Raw genomic sequence first — 23085 nt, 5'->3', positions numbered from 1 at the left:
CATTATTACTGGCATGGGGGACAAAAGTAGGCAGTTTCTAAACGTGTTAAATTTCCACATGCAAAAAGAATATCAAGGTAAAGCATGCTTTTATGTGAAAATAAATATGAACTCAAATGTATTATCACATATCAAGAAATCCAAATATCTGTGACATAATAATAATAATAATAATAATAATAATAATAATAATAATAAGAGTTTCAATGAACCAATATGAAAATGCATTATGCGATTCATTTGAGAGTCACTTTTTTAAGCAAAGGGGATTTTGGGACAATAAGCAATCTGCCCCCAAAAATATGAAGACAAAACCCTCCTGGCAAAGTTTATGAAACAGAGTGAGATAAATTTGAGAAGAAACCACTATAAATATTATCTTTAGGGACAGTTAAATTCTACATATTGTGGGCTCTGGCATGATATCAAAGGCCTTTTTTTTTTTTTTTTTTTTTTTTGTTTTGTTTTTTGTTTTGTTTTTTGTTTTTTTTTTTTTGACGAAAATTTATTTGAACACCTAGATAAAATTTTACCTACAGGGGACCTTTTCCTAGCAAAAAAAAAGGGGGGGGGGGCATTTCGAACTCCTAAAACCCCTCCTGGCTACAGGCCTGACAACTGTAAGTAGACTGAAGGAGTTCTAAACTTGTGAGCAATTACCATACCAGTAATTGTCTTGGCCTAAACATGGAAACAACTGCTAGTTACAGAACAGCCATTCTTTTCACATTCCCCAGATATATGTTCACATTATGTCTACCATGTTCTCTTGTAGCCTGTGAGAAAGCCATAAAACCTGCGCAATCATATTACCATTCACCATCTGTACAGACAGAGCCGCTGATAATGATATTTTGTGATTACGTATTTCCACTCGATACATAACGGGAGTAGCTATTGCATGCAATATGTCAACTCTATTGGGTTGGCCTTCATAATTCAGAACAGAGCCAAGCTGAGGAAGGCTGTCCTTTGCCGTGGTATATCTAGGGTGCGGCCAGTAGGGCGCTGTGCCCTGGTTGCCACCAAAAAGGGGGAGCCACTTGAAAGGAGGTGGTACTGAGAGTTTTTTCAGAACAATTTGTGTATCAATGAAAGAAAAAAGCTAGGTGCAATAGCATTTTCCACCTACTGACATAAGTTGTGAATTCAAAATAATGTAATTGGTCTATATTTTTGCACTAAATAGCTAGTCTGGGCAAATAGTAGAATATTTTTTCAAATTATCAGATGGATAGATGGGAGAGAGAGAGCGAGAGTGACCAAATAGTAGAATAATTTTACCAAATTATTAGATGGATAGAAAAGAGAAAGAGAGAGAGAGAGAGAATGACAATTTCACCTGGCTGACTACCCCTAATTCATGTGATCCATAGTACAACAATAGCAGCAAGGAATTCAGAGATCCATACCATGACGATATAACGATGACTGGGAATTACAAAGACACCTGCTGCAATACACGTATCAAATTGATTTTCCGCAGTCAGGGTGGAAACATTTAGAAAAGAGTCCCCAGGGGTGGAAAGAAGAGAATTATACAAGTTTGATGAAGATATCGAGGTACATTGTAGATCATCTTGGGTAGTTGCCAGGGTTGCATATAATTAAGGCCTTTTCACAAACAACAGTTGGTGGTCTTCTGTACTGCTCTAGTTTGAGAGATTGATTACGTAAGAGAGTCACCTAATCGCACTTCGCATCAAAGCTACTGCCAGTAAAGTGGATTTTGATTGGTGCATTAGGGTTTGTGAAAGGGAGGAAAAAATGTATCAAAAACTTGATCAAAATTCATTTAAGGGGAGCACTTTGTGTGAAAAACAAGACCCTATGAACTTAAAGATAAAATAACACCAACAAAATATTCAATTTACATTTCCTCATTTTCTCAGAATTGAGTGAAGGATTTCAGGATGTTTTGATCAGAAAAAAAGATAGCATCCATTGGTTTCTTGTTTGTCTTTTGAGCAGACGTCAGATAATATACTTAAGAAGGATGAAAGATAATAAACCCATCCTCCTAGTTTAGGTCTTTTAATGTTAGCTTTATACTTCTCTATGTGGTGTGAGAAATCAGATCTCTCTCCTGACGCAACACAAAAGGGCAGAAAAATTAACCATAATTCATCTGATTACCTGAGAAAATCTTTTCATCTGAGAAAATTTCATAATCGAGAAAAATTACAAACCAAAAGTTGGATAACAAGTTATCAATAAGGCAAAACCACATGACAATTACATAAATAAATAAATAATTGGGCCCACATTTGGAGTGCAAAATACCTTGAGTTCTAGGTATAACTGGAAACTCTCTTAATTATCAGAGCATCTCCAACTCTAAAGTATCGTGTATTGCGACCAAGCTCAAGCGTCTCGAATCCATAACTCGTCCATACTTGACCCATATAATCTACTGTCGCTATTCACAATGTGTGATGTCTTCGAGTAACGGGGCCCTGGTGTTTCAAATAAACTGTGAAAACCAGAGTGTTTAAGCAGCAAGTTGATTTCCTGTAGGACTCATTCCCATTGAATCTATCAGTCTACTTAGAATGATCCAACTCCATGGGTGCTCTTGCTGAATGCAGTCTGATTAAGAGATTTACATGCCTCTTCTTGACACTGCATGGTGATTATACGAGTACATTGGAAAAGAGAGCAGTCGTGTCATTCAGTTAAGCTGATTTCACTTAGTGAGAGTCCCCGATCAGTCGGGTCTATAGGGTCTAGGAAAACCTGAGTCATGCTTATAATAAAGATGTATTATAATGCATACTTATGCCATGTGGGGGTAGGGGTGCACAAGATCAAAACTGTATTTCCTTCATTGTTTAATTTATAAAGGCAATTTGAAAAATAAAGCAGACAAAGTTTATTTCAGGTAAATTAATCATACAGAAGAGAAGGGGATATGGATAGATAAAAACTGTGTTGGTTTGGTCTTGCTCAATTGCCGATCTGATTCTCTGATTCTCAGATCTAGCTTTTTCATTTTCAAATCTCCACATCAGTAAGACGCTAACATCATATTCCATAAAAGAAGAAATATGGAAATTTGCCAATGAAGAAGCTGCCATTCAACTTCGGGTACTCAGAATTTGTGAATGAATCCATATATATATTTATATATTGCCTTTTATCAGCTGCACCGGTTTTCTCTCTCACTATAACAGATCAATGGAACTCACAGCCACTTCAATTAATACACATATATTCACAGAGCTCTCAATGGGACAACTTTCTATATTGATTTCATATTGACCTCCTCTCTCACCTTCATAGCTATCCATGCTGGGGGCTCCCTATGACCAGAAAAAGGGTCCAAATACTGTATAAGCAGCTCTTGGTATTGATTTAACATTGATCTAACCTTTCCTGTGTTATTTATCCACAACATGGGATCTAATTGATTGTTGACGTGGCCCCAGGCCTGTATACTTACTAGTATAAGCCTCCACTCCTATCTTTTAATGGTTATCCCCAACTATGGACAAATTTCATCAACATTAGCCTTAAAGCATATAAGAGGCAATCAAGCGTAGCGATATATGTCACTTTACCAAAATTTTGCCACATTTATTGAGCGTAACTGTGCCTAAATGTGAACTTTTCATTGACCGCGCTAAAAATATGTCCACTGCATTGAGTAAAAAAGCTGTGTACCTTTCAACTAGTGTAGGAAAACCATGGCCCATTCACCAAGATATACAGTGCCAAAAATGAGCCTTTCACTTAGTGTACCAAAATATGCCCCATTCACCAAGATACAGTGCCAAAAAGTGAGCCTTTCACTTAAAAGTGTACCAAAAATAAATATGCCCCATTCACTGAGTTATAGTGCCAAAAAGCGACCCTGAATTAACCAAACACATGTCTTTTTCAGATATAACTTTGCCTAAAAAGTGAGCCTTTCACTAGGTGTACCAAAAATATATGCCCCATACATTTACTATTTAGGTTTTGCACTGAAACTCATGATCCTTTCATACTGATATTAAACTAAAGTTATTAGTATGCGCATCTCTCATGTGGAGCCTATTGCGTCACTAGACGGTGATGTGGAATGAGATATCAAAGAGCAAGTGTGTCCCTTTCAATTTTAATTGAAGTACTATGTTGATCCCTTACACTGAAGTACCAAAAAAAGCCTTTTGCTAGATTCTTGTACCAAAAACATGTCCATTTCAATGGTTTATTGTACCAAGAATTATGTCCCTACCAAAAATAAACCATTGTAGAACTAAATTTTACATTAGTGCAACATTGTGATAATACAAGCGCATTCATATCATTTCCTTAAAATATATAACAAAGAATATCCCCATTAGGAAGCACATGACCTTATACAAATACATATATACCTTTCATAAGGCCCAGAAGACTACACCTGTGCCATTTGGGTGTATAATCAATACTTCACTGTTATTGATCAAGTGTTTCTCTCTAATATTGTAAAGATCCATGTACAGGTGCCCCTTTCAAGCCCCACAGGGGCTGGACTGTGGATTACGCATATCCAATGTTCCTAATGGATGATACATGTATTGGGGCTAGGGATGGGAAAATATTGAAGATGTTGCAGGCAAGAGGTGGCAGTGTATCAGTTCAATATCGCATGCACTAAGAGCATGGACGACATAGGGCAGGATTTAGCTTAAAGGTCAATGTCCTTCCCCGTCTTTTCAGCCAGTCTGGTTGATGTCAGCGCATATTGAGATTACGAGTACTTTAACTGTGCGCGGAATATAAATGTCATTCACAGACTGTAATGTAAGAAACACCTTCAACCGTTCATTGAAGATATGACCACAAGTGGGTAGGGAATACCCCTCCTTAATCACCAATTACGAAGATTAAAACAGCTCAATCACCAATCACCAAGATATATACAGGCCAATCACCAGTCACCAAGAATTCCTGAATCACGTTTCATGCAGAATATTGGGCTGAAATAACGCATCACGCTCGATAAATAAGGCCAATGAAACAGAACGCAATAGGTTTTCCCTACTCTTTTCACATGACTGACTCATCGATATATATCGCTTTCGATAAAACTGTCCACAGCCAAATGACTAATTTCATTTCATCTCATAGTGTTCATACAGAAAGTTTTTACTCTACCATCATAAAAAATATCCTTTTTTCCTGCCATAATACGTTGGAGTTCACTAAGCAAATGATGTCTTAAATGTGGGTCTCTGTTAGGACAAACCAATGACAACATGGCAGCCATCTTGATGACGGCAGTACTAGTACATGAAAATCAAGGTCGCTGATGACATTTCTGAGGGTAGCTTATAACCAGGCTCACATACTTTTATCTATTTATTCATAACAACCAGCATGTCATGTTTTCACCAGTGTTGGATGTGTATCTGTGAGTGGAAAGGATATTTTGTTGAAATATTCAGGACTGATACAGTTACATGTCTTGCTGAGGAGAGAAAATGGATTCAATTCCAACATATCCAGCTCCATTTGAACATTTTTTCTTTTAATAATTTTCCACTGCTTTTATTCTTGGTGGAGGTCTTCACTTTTGGAGTGCTCTCGAATATATTATTACTATAACTATTTTTTATTGTATGATGAAATAGGTTTTTCATTATTATTATTATTATAATTATCATTAACAGTAATATTATTATACATAATCAAATAAAATGGCCTTTTTCACATCACAAGGTACTATTTTCTGATTCACATCTTTCTAAATTGTCCGGTCCCAGCATGCAAGTGGGCTGGCCATATTAATTTAACCCCCAGCTCTCTTAGTCCGTTCTGAATGTCTCTCTCACGTGTAAAAGCCAGGCTAAAAATAGTGCCTAACTCTCAAAAAGGTGCAAAACCAAACAAGGCAGCAAAGCTGTCAAATGTACAGACAAAAACCAGAAAATAAAAACGCAGGAAATAGGATACTGTCAATTCTGATTAACTAATGTATTATGCTTACTGTAACTGCATAGCCAACATCAAATTCTTATTCTGCATAGCATTGGATTAGGATGAAAGTAAAATGTGTATCAAGCATTAGACTAAGTTCCCATACCTAGATCAATCTAACAGGATCAATCCAACTCCAAGGGGTTTCTCACTAAATTGCTTTCAGTTTGAGAGTCTTAGGATTCTGGCATGCCAGTTTCAGTAGGCGTGACAGACAACTAAGCCACTTACATTGATTGCAATTTTGCGAGAATTCCCATGGAGATAGATTGATCCACAGTTAGCGTGATAGGGTCTGGAAATAGTCCCTAAGGTGTCAGGCTGATAAGAGTTAAACTTTGGAAATGCCAGAATGAGGTACAGTGAAAATTACACACAAAAAAAAAATTGCTTTAACTCATTATATATATATATATATATATATATATATATATATATATATATATATATATATATATATATATATAATTTTTTTTTTTTTTTGGCTATATGTCAATCCTAAGAATCATTCTTGTAACTTAACAAAATACAGAAAATGTTACAAAGTAAGAGTACAGGGCTCCTGTCAGATGGGAGTGATAAGTCACAACTTGAAAATGGCAGTATAGCACTCTATAAACCTGCATTGCCTCCAAAACAGAAAACAATCACACTGGCTATCAAACACAAGCTGCGCATTTCTGTCTTATGAAACTTTTCACTAAGTTTCAGTATCGTACGGTAAGTAACATGGTTTTCCCTTAATCGCTATCCTGGCAGCAGTGTCCAAAATAGGTTTTTCTTCAACTTTCATGCAATAAAACATAATACTTAACAGCATAATGACCATCAAATTTTTTATAAAAAAATAAAAGTATCATGAATATTCAGAAAATGTGATTTGGGAAGGTCTTCAAGGCCATGGAAGTTCAGAGTCACACTTTCAAAATGCCAAAATGTAAACAAGAGATAACTGTACTGAAATGATTTTCTTTCCATTTTCAACACCTTTTTTAAAACAAAATGATCAATAAACTGTCATTTTTAAATGTTCAACTAGGAAAATTGTTGACATAGGAAAAATATCAATAGAACAATTTTCAATGTCCAATTTGCTCCATTTGCAGATGCTGAACATAGTGAATGATTAAATCTGACAAACTGCAATGATGAGTTCCTTTCCATTTATGATACTTTATTACACAATGCACAATATTATAACAGGTTTACCGTCATTTTTATATAATCAACAAACAATATTGTTAAGAAGCAGAAAATGTCAAAACAACACTTTTACATATCTTATTAGTTCCATAATGAGACTGTTAACATGCCTAAGAATTAAATCTGAAGAAATAACAATTATATACAAAAATACAGAAAATGCTCAGCACTTCTGGTGGATGGGAGTATAAAATCACATCTTGAAGATGCTAGTGTTTGAAAAATAATTTTAAAAAAATTTTAAATAAAATGTAAAAAATTCCAATAAAGCTGCTATTCAAACTTTTAATCTAGCTATATTAACTTGACATTAATAACCCCACCAAGTTTGAGAAAAATAAAGCACTGTTATGCATCTATAGCATGTTGGCATAACACATTCTTTTTGTTGTAAATTATTTGCAATGTTAAACACCATTTATCTGCACAATTATCACCAAATCCTAATTTTGTGACACAGTTAAGAGAGCTAAACCTATGGGACTTTACAGGGAAATCTCAAGGAGTGTTTTATGTAATCTCATTTAATGGCCAATTGAAAATTAATGAGTAGGCAAGTGACTTTATAGACCTTAATTTAATTAGTGATCACCCAAGGGACAATTTTAAAGACTGCTATCCATACAGTACCGTCATATAGCACAAAGGTGTTGCATACATGCTGAAAAAAGTGAAAAAACAGCATTACTTCCCTAAAAATGACCCGATCATGCCGATTTTCAAACTTGACCTGCGTATTATGAATATTCATTAGTTCTGCAAGTTTCAAACCAAAAGGTAAAATGGTTTTCCACTTATCATGTTATCAGTGTTGCATATATGCTGAAAAAAGTGAAAAACAGCATAACTTCCCTAAAAATGACCCAATCATACTGATTTTCAAACTTGACCTGCGTATTATGAATATTCATCAGTTCTGTAAGTTTGAAACCAAAAGGTAAAATGGTTTTCCACTTATCGTGTTATCGGTGCTGCATATATGCTGAAAAAAGTGAAAAAACAGCATAACTACCCTAAAAATGACCCGATCATGCTGATTTTTGAACTTGACCTGCGTAATATGAATATTCATTAGTTCTGCAAGTTTCAAGCCAAAAGGTAAAATGATTTTTCACTTATCATGTTATCAGTGTTGCATATATGGTGAAAAAAGTGAAAAACAGCATAACTTCCCTAAAAATGACCCGATCATGCTGATTTTCGAACTTGACCTGCGTATTATAAATATTCATCAGTTTTGTAAGTTTCAAGGGAAAAGGTAAAATGGTTTTCCACTTATCGTGTTATCGGTGCTGCATATATGCTGAAACAAGACAGCACTGTTCTGCAATGGGTTTACTTCCATTTTTAAAACACTTTTTTAACATAAAACAAAATAAACAGTTTTCTACCATTTGTATATGATCAACTAAGAAAATTGATGAGATGGGAAAAATATCAATAGAACAGTGTTAAATGTCCAATTTCCTCCATTCTGAGATAATGAATATAGTAGATGACTGAATCTGACAAACTGCAATGATATTTGTTTATTTCCATTTTTGACACTTTATAACATAATACACAATAACAAGTTTACCATCATTTTTACATAATCAACTAACAATAGTATCAAGATGCAGGAAATGTCAAACAAACACTTTTACGTATCTTATTAGTTCAAAAATGAGACTGTTAACATGCCTAACAATTGAATCTGAGGAAATAAGAAAAAACAGCATAACTTCTGTAAGAATGGCCCGATTATGCTTATTTTGGAACTCAACCTGCGTTTTAGTTAGTTTGACTACTCCTGTGAGTATAATGACAATTGGCCTATCTGTTTTTCTTATATTGTGTTATTAGCATTGCATATATGTTGAAAGAAGTGAAAAAACAGCATAACTTCCCTAAAAATGGCCCGATCATGCTGATTTTCGAACTTTACCTGCGTATTATGAATATTCATCAGTTCTGTAAGTTTCAAGCCAAAAGGTAAAATGGTTTTCCATTTATGGTGTTATCGGTGCTGCATATATGCTGAAAAAAGAGAAAAAATAGCCTAACTTCCCTAAAAATGACCCAATCACGCTGATTTTCGAACTTGACCTGCGTATTATAAATATTCATCAGATCTGTAAGTTTCAAGCCAAAAAGTAAAATGGTTTTCCACTTATCGTGTTATCGGTGCTGTATATATGCTGAAAAAAGTGAAAAAACAGCATAAATTCCCTATAAGTGACCCGATCATGCTGATTTTCAAACTTGACCTGCGTATTATGAATATTCATCAGTTCTGTAAGTTTCAAGCCAAAAGGTAAAATGGTTTTCCATTTATCGTGTTATCGGTGCTGCATACATGCTGAAAAAAGTGAAATAAAGCATAAATTCCCTATAAGTGACCCGATCATGCTGATTTTCGAACTTGACCTGCGTATTATGAATATTCATCAGTTCTGTAAGTTTCAAGCCAAAAGGTAAAATGGTTTTCCACTTATCGTGTTATCGGTGCTGCATATATGCTGAAAAAAGTGAAAAAACAGCATAAATTCCCTATAAGTGACCCGATCATGCTGATTTTCGAACTTGACCTGCTTATTATGAATATTCATCAGTTTTGTAAGTTTCAAGCCAAAAGAAAAAACAGTTTTCCACTTATCGTGTTATCGGTAAAAGTGCACGGCGACGGCGACGACGGCGACGGCGACGGCGACGACAGACGCAGATGATGGCTATATGTACAGACACATCTGTGTCTGTACATAAAAAGGGTACTACAAGATGTGAAAAGGGATGAAATCTACATGTACCAACTCCAGTTTATTTGCGACTCTTACTAAAACTGCTACCTGACAGGTATGGCATGCATTAACAATACTGATTTTTTTTAGTTTTAGGCAAATAGGCAAAATCATACAGCAACAAATTTTCACCCCAAAACCACATCATTTTTTTCATTAGAATAGCACACAGAAAAAGCAGGGAGTAAGCCATTTTTACGTTTAATTGGAAAGTCATTTCAAACTTTTTACTTCAGAAGGATTCTTAAATCATGGCTAGAGTCTTAAAGCAACAGTTTCTCACCCATGTATTATTTGCCTGGATCGATACTTGTGGCAGGCATTTCCTACCTTCTTAAGGAGAAGATCAAGTGCAGTATATTCTCACCCATTTTATTTATCGGAACTGTCTATTACACATAAAAAGCAGGTAGAAAGCCACCAATATACATTACCACAGGACTTCTTGCCTTGTTCTGTTTAAGCTGCAGTTTACCACCGCAGCGAGCACACGAGCGAAGATTGCAGTAGTTGCACCGGTGTCCCAGGCCATCAGCGAATTTGGTCTTGTGGCAGATCTGGCAGACAGCACCCTGGTTCCCTCCGCCTCCGCTGTTATTTGCTGGCTGCTTGCTTAGCTCCTCGTTAAGTTTGACGACCGATTTTTGATAACTATCCAGGTCATCTTGGAGATTTCTAAAAATAAGATGATTGCTTGTAAGTTAAATTTGTCTTAATTAACATGCAACTATTTTCCTAATTATTTGTTTAATTTAGTTTTTTTTTTGGGGGGGGGGAAGAGGAAGGCTGTGAAGGCTCTGAAATTCAGGCTGACAGTGAGCAAGTACAGTAGAGGAAAGTTTTTGATAGTACTCTCACACTCAGGATGACAGAGGAGAGGCACTGTCAGTGCTGTGAAACTAAGGGTGATGGCCAGCAAATTGGGTAAAGGATCGCTGCTGCAGTCAGAAATGCAGGCTGATGAAAAGTGTTTCTGAATACAGGAATACTCTGAAACAGAGAGCAATTTTAATGAGCACTTGTTGACTTCACATTGCAGTGTTCCATGACAAAATGACATGACTGCCAGCCAAATGGTTCCACGAAACAATTTCCAAGAAACAATTCCAAGAAACAACAGGTAAGCATCAACAGTTCCAGGTACTCTGTTTCCTCAGATGAACACCTTTAAGGATCAGTAAACAAATGAACAAACATCTGCTCATAGTTCATAAGCTTAAACAACAGGTGCATGTATCAACAATTCCAGGTACTTGGTTTCCTCGGAAGCACCTTGTTAAGGTTCGGTTGACAAATACCAATTGTACCAAACATCTGTGCCTAAGTCATAATCTGAAACAATAGGAATCAGCATTTTCCAGGTACTCAGTTTTCTCAGATGAAACAGTTAAGGATCAGTTGACAAATACCTGTGCCTAGCTCATAATCTGAAACAACAGGAATCAACAATTCCAAGTACTCGATCATCACGGATGAACACAGTTAAGGATCAGTTGACAAATGACAGAACACCTGTTCCTAATTCATAAACTCATTACAAGTGATTATGAAGAGAGATTCTCTGAAGACTGGTCCTTGGAAATGAAATGAGCAAGTTGATGGCAATTTATCTAATGCACCATGTGTTGCACCCAAGTAAACACATTTTTCTTTCATGATGGCTATATGCCTCAAAGCAACTGGTTAAAAACAAGAATGAATAATACTAGTATATAAATAAATAAATAAATAAATAAATAAATAAATAAATAAATAAACTGCCTTGCTCATTTTTTTTTAAAGGAGAGCACATTAAACATAAAAACAAATCAAATCCATTATTTTCACTGACCATGGAAGTCTGATCCATATTGGTCATTATCTATGAACACAACTTTATGGCTGCATTCAGAACACCAGACTTACTCGTCTGTGGATCAAATATGGCAACCTACTTAAAAGCTTGCTGCCTAATCCCCTTATAGACTAAAAAATAGATTTGCATTCAAGTGGGTCGGCCATATTTGATTTGCATACTAGTAAGTCCATTGTAGTGAATTCAGCCTAATTAGTACATAGTTTTCCAATATTTTCTCTTTTGTGCACATGTCACAGTATTCTGGATAGCTGGGGTCCTTGGCTTAAAACAGGGACATGACCTGATGGCAGAATTTTTTGTAAACAAATGTGTGGGTTTTTTTGTTTTGTTTTGTTTATTATTATTTATTATTATTATTTTATTTATTTATTTATTTATTTATTTTTCTTTTTTTTTTTTTAGATTTGGCTCCTTTAGTTCCCTCCAAATGATTTAATTGGAACAAGAATTTATACTCAGGTACTGTCTTGGTCATCATTTGCCCCAAAGACAAGTTGCCTCTAGGACAGGATGGCAGAAAGACTTGGCACAACATTTCACCGTACTAACTTGAATCATCATGGTCCCAAAAGAAAAAATCTTGTGAAACAGATTTTTTTCTTAAGTATTGTCTGGAATTGATACATGAGCAATTCCTAACAGAAATATTCACAAAAATGAAACAAATCTGTGGAACAGAAAATAAAACTCTGATAAAATGAAATTCTGATCCCAATGTGTTAAAATTATATGGAGTCTACTGTAAATCATTATTCAGATGTCATGTTTAACAAAACAAAAAAAAAAGAGTCTATAGATAGTCTTAGATAAGCTGACTAAAAATCTTAGCCAACTAAGTCTGTTTCATGAAGGATGTTCAGTGCTGATTGCCTAACTCGTTTTTCCTTGAAACTAATATAAGAAGTTATATTTCTACACAACGAAAAATACTATGGCTGCTGTCTCAATATATCAGAATTATAACTTATTATGATAAGTATTTTAATTATTAAAATAATAAACCTAGTTTTATTCCTTTTTTCTTTTATTCATTCATTTCTATACATATCTATTTATTCTTTAATCTATCTGTCTACTCGCTCTTTCATTCATTTTTTCTTCTTCATTCATTATTTCATCAATACTTTCATTCCTATATTTATTCCTTCACATATATCCATTTATGTACCTAACTATATCCATTTGCCAAGCAAACTGAAATTGCCAGTACACCCCTCCTCCCCCCCCTCCTCCCCTCCCCCCCCCCCCCCCTCATCCACCCAATGCCATTCAAGGGCAGAAATATTGACCCAGCCCAGGCCAAACCCTGAGTACCAAAGATCACATGAGGCAACATACACCCTCTGACAACTAAGGAGAGTTTCTTAAATTCTATAGTGATCCCTGAAACACAGGGTGGAAGTCCCCAGAAGGCGACAAAAACTACTACATATAATATTTATATGAGTACGAAAGGTGGCCTGGGGGCAAAACATTTTGTGCAGCATGTCCATCTGACGTCAATTCATATTCCCCGAGCTATAGGTTCACACAGATTCCTAGAAATTAAACTCCCTAGGTTTATTTGGCTGCATGGAATGTTTTTTACCTGGAGGCTATGAGGAGTCAGGTTTATGTAAACAATTCTCAAGATAAAGGGGCTGTTCCACAATATCTCCATTGTGGTTCTATCTTTAATTCTCTTCCATAGTATTTTTCACTCATAGTTGTAATATTTTTTGTTTAACCTTATGCTATATTCCCCTTCCTAACTTTATTATTTCTCCATAGCGTTCCCCCTCCCTCATTAACATGGAACCTTCTACTTTCTCAAATCAGGCCCGTAGCCAGGGGGATTTGGGGGGTTCAGAAGAACCCCCCTTTTTGCTGGCAAAAGGTCCACTCTGAGTAAATTTGATCTCAGATTTCATGACAAAAGTACCACATTTTCAGAAAAAGAACCTCCCTTTTGCAATTGCTGGCTACGAGCCTGCAAATACTCTTGGATAGAGGCTATTCAACTGGATAGTCTCATTCCCTCAGGAAGATGTTCTAGATAGTCTATTATACTAGAGTAGACATTGAAATGTCAAAGGTTGGATACTCTAAGTAGACACTGCAATAAACAATCTTTTCAATATCTAACTGTTGATTAAAGAAAAACTGCTTTATTTTTTTACCCCTTCTATTTTTTACCAAATTAAATTAGAAGGATGTCAGATGTTAATATCTTGATAAAAATTATTACTATTATCATACAAGACCATGATACATTCTAGTAAGTATCAAGCCTGGATATATATTCACATTGCATATCTTTATTCCCACTTCCCACTTTTGGCAATCAACCAAGACTCTTTAAGAGTGGGAATAATTGTGTTTTCCAGATAAATAATAGATCACAAATCCAGATGACATGCTCCTTCCTGCAGCAGTAATTTGTTTGGCCAGGGCAGTTTCCGGGTGGAGATGGGGTGGAGGGGATTAAGACTGGTTACTCAATCTTCAAGGGGTTTCTCACTAAATTGCTTTTAGCTTAAGTGGCTTAGATGTCTAGAACACCTACTGAAGCTGCTAAACGATAATTATTTACCCCCTAGCAGCTTCAGTAGGTGTGACAGACATTTAAGCCATTTAAGTTGATTGCAATTTCGTGAGAATCCTCTCGTAGATAGATCAATCCACAGTTACTACAATAGGGTCTAGGAGTGGTCCCTAAGAGAGGCTGCAGCAGAAATGTCACACTGACATTTGAGTCTATTATCTCCTCGATATATATTTCTCCCGGCAGCAACCAGGGGCTGAGTCTGCTACAATTATGCCAGCAAAATGTTATTAGAGCAGTAGATTTTTCAAAAGGTTTGCATTTGGTTGTCCAACATGGCCAGTAGAGATTTTTTAACTTAAGGTTTTCATAATAACTTCAATGTTGATTTTTTTTCTAAAATGTAGTTGTTACAAGATGATTTTTTTAAATGTTTGACAAAATCAAGGTCTTGTTGTTATTTATATTAATTAATGCAATAAGGGAAAATATCTAGTCTTATTGAAATCATTATTTGGACCAGTGAATCCTGATTTTGACCAGTAGATTAAAGAAAACTGATGGTTCGCATGGCCAGAAAGCTGAAAATTTTATGGCCAGGGGTTTCCCCAGGATTTGGGGTACAGGAAGTCCAAAATGTGAATCTGTATTTTGGTCATCGATCTACAGGGAGTCCAACCCAAGCAAGCCTAACCAACCGTCATTTCCCAAAAATTGTGTAAGCCATCTAGCCCGTCTTTGGAAATATAAGCAGTCTTTTGAGGAATGTGTCAGTCCAAATGATGGCTGGATGGCTTGATCTCTGGGGAAAGCTTCATTTATGGTGCAGACTGGGAGCCTGTTTCACTAGATAACTCTAGTCCAAAAAGTTGGTCTAATCATTTGGAATGAAAATTTTGGTTTATTCAGCTTTAGATGAAACCATGATTAATTCCACAGAAGTCATCTCAAATAAAATATTGGTCTCAGTAATACGAACTATCTTTTCTGTTATAAGACAGCAAAATATTTCATTTGATTGAATTTTATTTACCTAAGGTAAACATAGACTATAATTTTATTTTAAAGATAAATCAGACTTATTTTTTTGTGTTTTAATTTTTTATGATTTTTATTAATTATTATTATTTTTTTATTTATTTATTTATTTTTTTTTGAAACATTCCCTTTTGTCACTGTGACATTTCAGCTGTTGGTACATGCATCCTTTTCTCGGTATCAATTTCTCTTAGACAACAATGTCTCCTAACATGCAGACAAGTTTCATAAATAAACAGACACAAAGGGTGAGTCAGACTATGCTGCAATATGTCATCAGACATGACAGAATTTTTTTCGAATTTGTAACTTAGGAAGAAATTAATATCTACAATATTTTTATTAAATAAATAAATAAATAAATCTTGTTATATAGTTTTTTCACAAATGCGGTGTTTATTAACCTTAAGCTCTTATTGATCCAATAAAGAAATATCCTGCAAAAAAAAATGCAATTTTAGTGCTTGCCATAGGCGCAATTTTCTGAAGTTACATCACTGACTAGGGCTGCTGCCTGTTAAATAATGAAAATGAAGAATACAAAAAGCCAGTGCTTGCCACAGGGGATGTTTTCGGAGGTTATGCCTCTGAATGAAAAAAGAAAAATAAAAAGCAAAAAAAATTTTGAAAAATAAATAAATAAATAAATGACAATAATAAGAAAGAAAGAAAAAATTTAAAAAATCCACAGCCAATGAACCAAAGTACATGCTCCCTGCATTGACGGAACCACAAATAGTCTCCAAACAACTATGCCCAGACTAATTGAACTCCATCTCCACGCTGGCGACTTCTCCAGCCAGAATAAGAAAGTTTTATAGATTTTCTCCATAAATAATTCAATTACAGCAGCATCTCGTGTCCACCACCTTGGGTCCTGGACAAACACTGACCACTGACCACCAGATGTCCAGTTGTTAATTATAGCTTTCGTTAACACCAGAAAGAGAAAAAATCATTGAGGTGACTTTCCACACCGAATATATAAAAAGGCCAATAACTGAACAAATTTACAAAATTTACAAATTCACAAAATGGCATTTGGTATGGGGTAAACAACAACAGTGGCGGTGGGGGGGGGGGGGGGGGGGGGGGGGGGGGTGAAGTACCCGTCCTTTGGTCACAAAGTTCTTAAAATCAATATTTGATATAGGTTCTATGGCATTTTAATGGGTCACTTAAGGGTGTGTGTGGAATGGAGAGCCCCCCCCCCCCCCCTTGTTTTTGAAATTGCTGGCTACAGATGATACCTTTATAATGGTTCTGGATACATGATGGATATCAAAATCTGTGGTGCTGGCATTTTTCTGTGGTGTGGCCAAAACATATTTTTTATCAATACCTCAAGAAGGCTGAGGCACAGAAGAATTTGACAACTTTTATGTACCAGAATCAACATCATAAAATTTTTTGCATGATGATTGCAAAATTTTAGAGAATCATGATCGGTGATGGCTGAGTTATCAAAAACTTAAGTAACCACCTGTTTTTACCAAAAGGTGACAAGGTGTATATAATATTTGGGTTTTCTCAGCTCTTTATCCAAAGAAACAAAGTTGGAGCTAAGGATCAGACTTGACTGAGATCTGCCTACATTTTTCTTTTAATCCATGAACACTTATTGTAGGACCAAATATTAAACTGGCTACAGAGTCCGAACACTATCTTTGATCCAATAAACTTGAATTAATCTTGAAATTCTATGATTCTGCAGAAAAAAGTCTATGTCTGACAAACCCAACACAAAACATATAACACACACAAAAGTTAAAAGTATTTTTAGATGATTAAATAACAAGAAAGTATGTATCGCTGACTGTACAAAAACCATTTGTTCCCCAGTGGTCACTGCAAGCAGATGCCCAGCCAATCCAACTGACTAATGGTCAATTACTGGTCAGTAAGATCCTTGGACAGATCAAGACAATGTCCCTGGAGACAAGTTTTTCAGACCAAAATTTGATTAAAACTTTTAAATGGCAATATGTCAGAGGGTATTCACAACAGTTTGTCCTTGGATCTACTGATCTGTGGATCAAATATGGCAGACCCCACATGAAAGCACAGCCACCTTATCTGCTGATCATGGTCACCCCACTGCCACACGTGCCACACATGTCATTAAACGAATTAAATCCCAACTCTGAGGTTTAATTGCAAGACCCCTGCAGCAACTTGAAGAGGTGTGTCAGAGATTTAAGCTAATTACAATGATTGCACTTTGGGAGAATCTCCAAAAGAGTTACAGCAATCCAGCCAGTACGAATGGTTTATCTGAATGCTCCCTTTGTCTTGTAAACATAATTCATCCTTTCCTGAGATGGAATAACCAATCTATTAGCATTTTCTCTTTTTTGTTGGGTACACAATGATTCCAGTAAACTTAAATGGCTGTTTGTCTACTTGACTTCACTCAAGGTTGCGAGAACAGTACATGCCTGGAAAATGTGGTTCAAAGCAATAAAGATCATCATTTATTATTCAAATGTCAGCTAAGCGGGAGAGATAGATCAAGTATAACAATGTAACGGTACCAACAAGGTTGAGAATTATGCGATTCCCAGTCACATTTCCAAGAAAACTACATTCAGATAAACACTCGAGACAATGGAAGCACTCCAGCATTTTCTTTTTTTTTTACCAAAAAAAAAAAAAAAATGTTTCCATGCAATCAATAAAAATGAGCCAAGTTAATCAAATGTTTCTCTCTTTATTTTACCAAGAGAAAATTATGTTCAGCATCAGGGAATATTTGCTCTTGTCTTTTTCTTTTCAAGGAGTCTTTTTTCTAACATTATAAATGACCTAGTCATCAGTTTAGCTGTACTATAGCCAATACCTTTTTCGTGTGGAAACACAGATGTGTCTGTACATAAAACTGTCACCTGCGTCTGTCATCAACCTCACCATGCACTTTCTGTGATACACAAATAAAAAAACTTATTTGTTTTGTCTTTTAACCTATTTTTCTTTTTTTTTTCAAAATCAATGAAAGTGCGCAAAAGCGATTGGCTGTATTTAAGATTATGAGTTGTATACAAATGCAAATAATTTTAGTTTTTCTTGTCATTTTCTTTTCAAGCCAGTCTTCTCCTAATAATCACAATGATCTTTTGGTCAAGGCATACTGAGTTCTGAAGAATGAAAGTAAGAACAAACAAAAGAAAAATAGAGAAAGGAAAAATACCTAAGGGTTATTACATTTTACCTTCTTTATATGTAATGCTTTTGGATATACCTGGGCAAAATCTTATCAAAAAATCTAATTCCAGCCATAAATACAGACATAAAAATAATAATGCACAATGTGTTACTTAAAGTTCATCTGTACTTCAAGCATTCCAGTGAAATGTTGGGGGAGGAGGCGAGTTCACGGTGCTGACACCTCGCCAATGTTATCGAGAATAATTCCAACATTCCAGGGAACAGTTCTAGAAACCCATTATACAGATCAATGCTTATGAAGTTACTTACAAGCATGTGTTGTGCCATCATATCTGGGGTATGGGGTCTGGTTTCTAAATACTGAGGCTCACTTTGGGGGTCTCATCAAAGCTAATTGTGTGATGAAGGGGTATGGTTTCAAAATACTGAGGCTTACTGTTGAGGGGTCTCGTCAAAGCTAATTGTGTGAATTTCAGTAAAGGGACCACTAAAGGGGTCTGGTTTCTAAATACTGAGGCTCACTTTGGGGGTCTCGTCAAAGCTAATTGTGAGAAATTCATTCCTGGGATTACTAAAAGGGTCTGATTTCAAATTACCGAGGCTCACTCTGGGAGTCTCAGCTAAGCTATAATTGTGTGAATTTCAGTCTTGGGCTCCTGAAGGGGTCTGGTTTCAAAATACTGAGGCTCACTTTGGGGGTCTCATCTCCTAGTAAGCTATAATTGTGTGAATTTTGGTCTTGGGACCACTGACAGGGTCTGGTTTCAAAATACTGAGGCTCACTTTGGGGGTCTTGTCAAAGCTAATTGTATGAATTTCAGTCTTGGGACCACTGACGGGGTCTGGTTTCAAAATACTGAGTAGTCATAAGGCTAACTTTGAAGATCTTGTCTAAGCTAATTGTGTTAATTTTAGTCTAGGGATCACTAAAGGGGTCTTGTTAAAAAAAAAAAAACTAAGGGTCACTTTGGGGTCTCATCTTTAAATTAGCCGAGTTTCAGTCTTGGGATCACTGAAGGGATCTGGTTTCAAAACACTGAGGCTGACTTTAGGAGTCTTGTCTTTGACGGTTAACTGAATTTCAGTCTGGAGATCACTAAAGGAATCTAGAGAATATTTGGGGGTTAAATCAGAAGCAAAAACAATTTCGAAAGGGAGAGGGTTACTATGGGAGGTTGCTTCAAAGGCAACCAATTTACTGACTGGGGTTCACCAAACTGAATTTTGGCCTGGGGACAATCTAAGCCAATTAAGATTCAGTATGAAATATGATTTTAAAATTTAATATTATAGAGAATGCATAAAGGTAAAACAAGAGGATGTGTAGTGGGAGTTGGGGGGGGGGGGGGGGAGAGATGGAGGTGGGATGTTATCTATGCCCTTTCTATAGGTATAAAATGTAAACATAGCAAACTTTTGTTGATAATTCTTGCTAAAATCAACATACTGAGCTTTACATGTACAATAAACATGCCCCCACAATAAAAAATTTTCTTGTGTAAAATTAGAATATGTCTAGCATTTGAGTATGATTTACTATGTATAAGTACGAGTGAAACAAGCAAAGGGATCTTCTGTTATTTGAATTTTTTTTCAATTTTCAACAGTTTATTTCATCCCCCCCCCCCCCCCCCCCCCCCCATTTAATGTGTTGAAAGCACACAATTTTAGGTCTATTTCCTGTCTAACTTGGTCCTGATGTAAACACATCTATCACGCATTACGCGATCCGGTAATTGTCTGGTGACTTCAATCAGTCCATTTTCTCCCTAAATCATTCTTGATACGAACATATTACTTCACATTAACCAGAAAATGCAATTACTCCACAAGAATGACTATATTTCCAAGGTATTCAAAACGGTATTAATTCCTCCATATTGAAAGCCTTGATTCCATCAGCCACCTGTTCCCTAGTACATTTATTACCTGTTCGGGGCAAGTGGGATTTCAATTCATCGCCATTTTTCACAGGGAATAAAAAAATCCTAATAATAGATCAGTTGCAGAGGATGGAACATTATTCTGTGTGGGCTGATCAATAAATGTAACATGCTACATAGGAAATGGGTTGATATTTTCTCCCTTTGAAGTGGGCATAGTCATATTTCATATTAAGGCATGGGGAATTGGAGTGGCCTCTTTCGAAAAAAAAAAAGGATCAAAAAAAAAGGGAAAAAGAAATGATAAAATACAGACATTTTAAAATTGTAAGAGGAGATCGAGTAATGCAAGTCACGCAGGATGATGCTGTTGCATTTGATTAGTCTGGATAAAAGTAGGCCATTTTTTCATATTTACAGAAGTGATCATCGCTATGTGTGAATAGTGGGAGGGGGTGAACACATGTTCATACGTATATTCACACATGTGTTAACCCCCTCTATGTATGTACCTGAGATAGAGAAATTAGTGTGTGTGTGTGTGTGTGTGTGTGTGTGTGTGTGCACGTGCACTCCTGTGTATATACCGATATATGTGTATTTGTGGATTTGAGAGAAGTATGTGTGTGTGTGCATGTGTGTGTATGTGCATGCGCTCTTGAGAAAGAGCCTCAGGAAGATGAAAGAGGGTTGGTGCACTGACGAAAGAAACAGAGCCTAAAGTGACATAAATCATGAAAAAAAATATTATAAAAGAAACCCTACATAAATAAATGTGCACAGAACATCACCAGACATTGAACCCTCTATCAAAAACGTGACATTTATCTTGACCTCTAAAACATGTCAATTGCTGTACTTCCACCCTCTAATTTATGAATGAGACCGCATTCTGTTCATGAATATTCATAATATAGTAAATATTTGACAGCTGGTAGCTAGAATAAATATGTGCTTTGTCACCACCAAAACAATGGCAGTCTACCTGTAAACTCACCTGTTTATACTCACCTGTCAGCGAGTATTAAATGTACACAGAAAAAATGACACATAGGATGTGCAATGGTGGTGTACCATGTTTGCTTCTACATTAGCACTGTGTTATATCAATGTTATTCTATGTGGAATGAGGGAATTTTACATCACTGCCATTTTGCCTGTTATCATAATTATTTTCCTAGCTACTCTAGATTCAGTTCCCGAGTTACCTGTAACCCCCCCCCCCCCCCCCCAAGTTAATTACGTATGCCTCCTACAGAAGCCTGCCTTTATTGTCAAATAAGGTGAGCATTCTTTACAAAAACAGAGGGAAATTGTGAGGTTCTATTTTTTGCCGCATAAATTCTAAATGTGCAAAATTCACGCCTGTCAAATTGAAAACACGGACCTCAAAAATATCTTTCCTTTGCGGAAGTCATGACATTTTCTCCGTTAATGCCACCTGTTATAAGATAAGAGCGATGCAGTGTCTGACCCTGACAGAAGGAAATATCAGGCCAGTTTCAACATTATGAAGCTTAAATGTTTAACACAATTTACCACATATATACGTGCAAACCTTCAGGAGATGAATCGCAGACAGAATTAAGACGCTTGCAGTTTATTTTCCCCTCCCTACTCCCCCAACACTCCCTGAAATCGACACGGGACTCCTTTACAACATGGCGGGCTGTTTCGGAAAAATCAACTGGGCGATTCATTACCTGATGAGCTCCTGTTCCTTCTCTTCTTCCTCTCTCTGTCGGTTGAGCACGGACTCAATAATCTGTCTCTCTTCTTCTGAGAGATGGCTGAGATCCGGCATAGGAGGGAGAGACGGTCGCCGACTCATTCTCTCGAGTCCTCTGTCTTTCTCGCTCTCTCTCTCTTTCCAAATGCCTATCTATCTATCCGTCTTGCCTACTTCGTAGGCCTATCGATTCCAGTCACAAATACAGGCCTCGCTCTCTCTCCAAACAAAATCGAAGTCCTCTTCAATATGGCCGAATTCCACCTGCTAATTTCATCTGCAGTTAGTCAACCCTGTCTACTCTATCCATGGCGAGGTAGCTGCCCGATTTTCTTGGTCAAAAACTCAGGAACGTCGGCCGGGAAAACGGTCCATTTCGCCGACCAGTTCTCACCCACCGTCGCAGCGATGATGGCTGGTTTCTGCACAAGTCGTGTCGTCATTCGATCGAAAATGTATGCAACTGGCTTTAAATAATTAATTGCCTTTTCTCCAATAGTATCAGCAGTTCCAGTGACGTACGAGAATGGCTGTCCAACTCATTTGGCGTGTATACATTGTGGTATCGATTTTTCTTCCTCGGTGCTGAATTATGTTTAATATTGAAGAATGCGAAGCTTGCGCAGCTGTTTGGATGCGAGTCACACCGCGGAAAATGTTGTCTCTAAAACGCAGTCAAAATGCGACACTTCTAATTTTTTGGCGTCTTCCTTCACTGTCGAATGCGTTGTCAGTCCATGAAATATTTCATCGTTACAACTTCCAGACATTTATAACGGCCGTCGTCCATCAAAAATTGATAGCGGTTATCAGAAAATTTCTCCCAGTAGCCACAACATCTAAAACCTATAAAGATAAGATTTTTTTTCAGGCAAACTCTGCGAACTTAGAAGTCCACGTTATGTTAGAGAAAAATAAATCACAAATTACCGAAAACGATACAATGTAAAAATAATTAT

The 23085-nt window shown here is 36.4% G+C and overlaps 1 protein-coding gene and 1 long non-coding RNA gene across 18 annotated transcripts in view; one reads left to right on the top strand and one right to left on the bottom strand.

The window, feature by feature from the left end:
• Positions 1-11662, top strand: part of LOC106181703 (uncharacterized) — a 58238-nt gene extending 46576 nt beyond the window's left edge. The window contains exons 5-7 of one of the 2 annotated variants that reach the window (XR_015330932.1): positions 10026-10625; positions 10969-11049; positions 11179-11662. This is a non-coding gene — a long non-coding RNA (uncharacterized LOC106181703). The remainder of the gene's footprint in view (positions 1-10025; positions 10626-10968; positions 11050-11178) is intronic. The other variant, XR_015330931.1, reaches the window with a different exon arrangement.
• Positions 1-22950, bottom strand: part of LOC106181702 (regulating synaptic membrane exocytosis protein 2-like) — a 67979-nt gene extending 45029 nt beyond the window's left edge. For 4 of the 16 annotated variants that reach the window (XM_086994681.1, XM_086994687.1, XM_086994688.1 and 1 more), the window contains exons 1-2: positions 22101-22944; positions 10364-10604 (exon numbers count right to left, since the gene is read on the bottom strand). In XM_086994681.1, coding sequence (XP_086850807.1) covers positions 10364-10604; positions 22101-22228 — 369 coding nt within the window. In that variant the 5' untranslated portion in view covers positions 22229-22944. Of the gene's footprint in view, positions 1-10363; positions 10605-22100 lie in introns of all 16 variants that reach the window. The other 12 variants (XM_086994675.1, XM_086994677.1, XM_086994680.1 and 9 more) reach the window with 8 other exon arrangements.
• Between the last annotated feature and the right edge of the window lie 135 nt (positions 22951-23085).

The sequence above is a fragment of the Lingula anatina genome, chromosome 8 (assembly GCF_051362555.1).
Source record: "Lingula anatina isolate TDL-2025a chromosome 8, LinAna3.0, whole genome shotgun sequence".
NCBI lineage: Eukaryota > Metazoa > Brachiopoda > Lingulata > Lingulida > Lingulidae > Lingula > Lingula anatina.
Note: the sequence above shows the minus strand (reverse complement) of the source record. Positions and strands in the feature narration are given on the sequence as shown.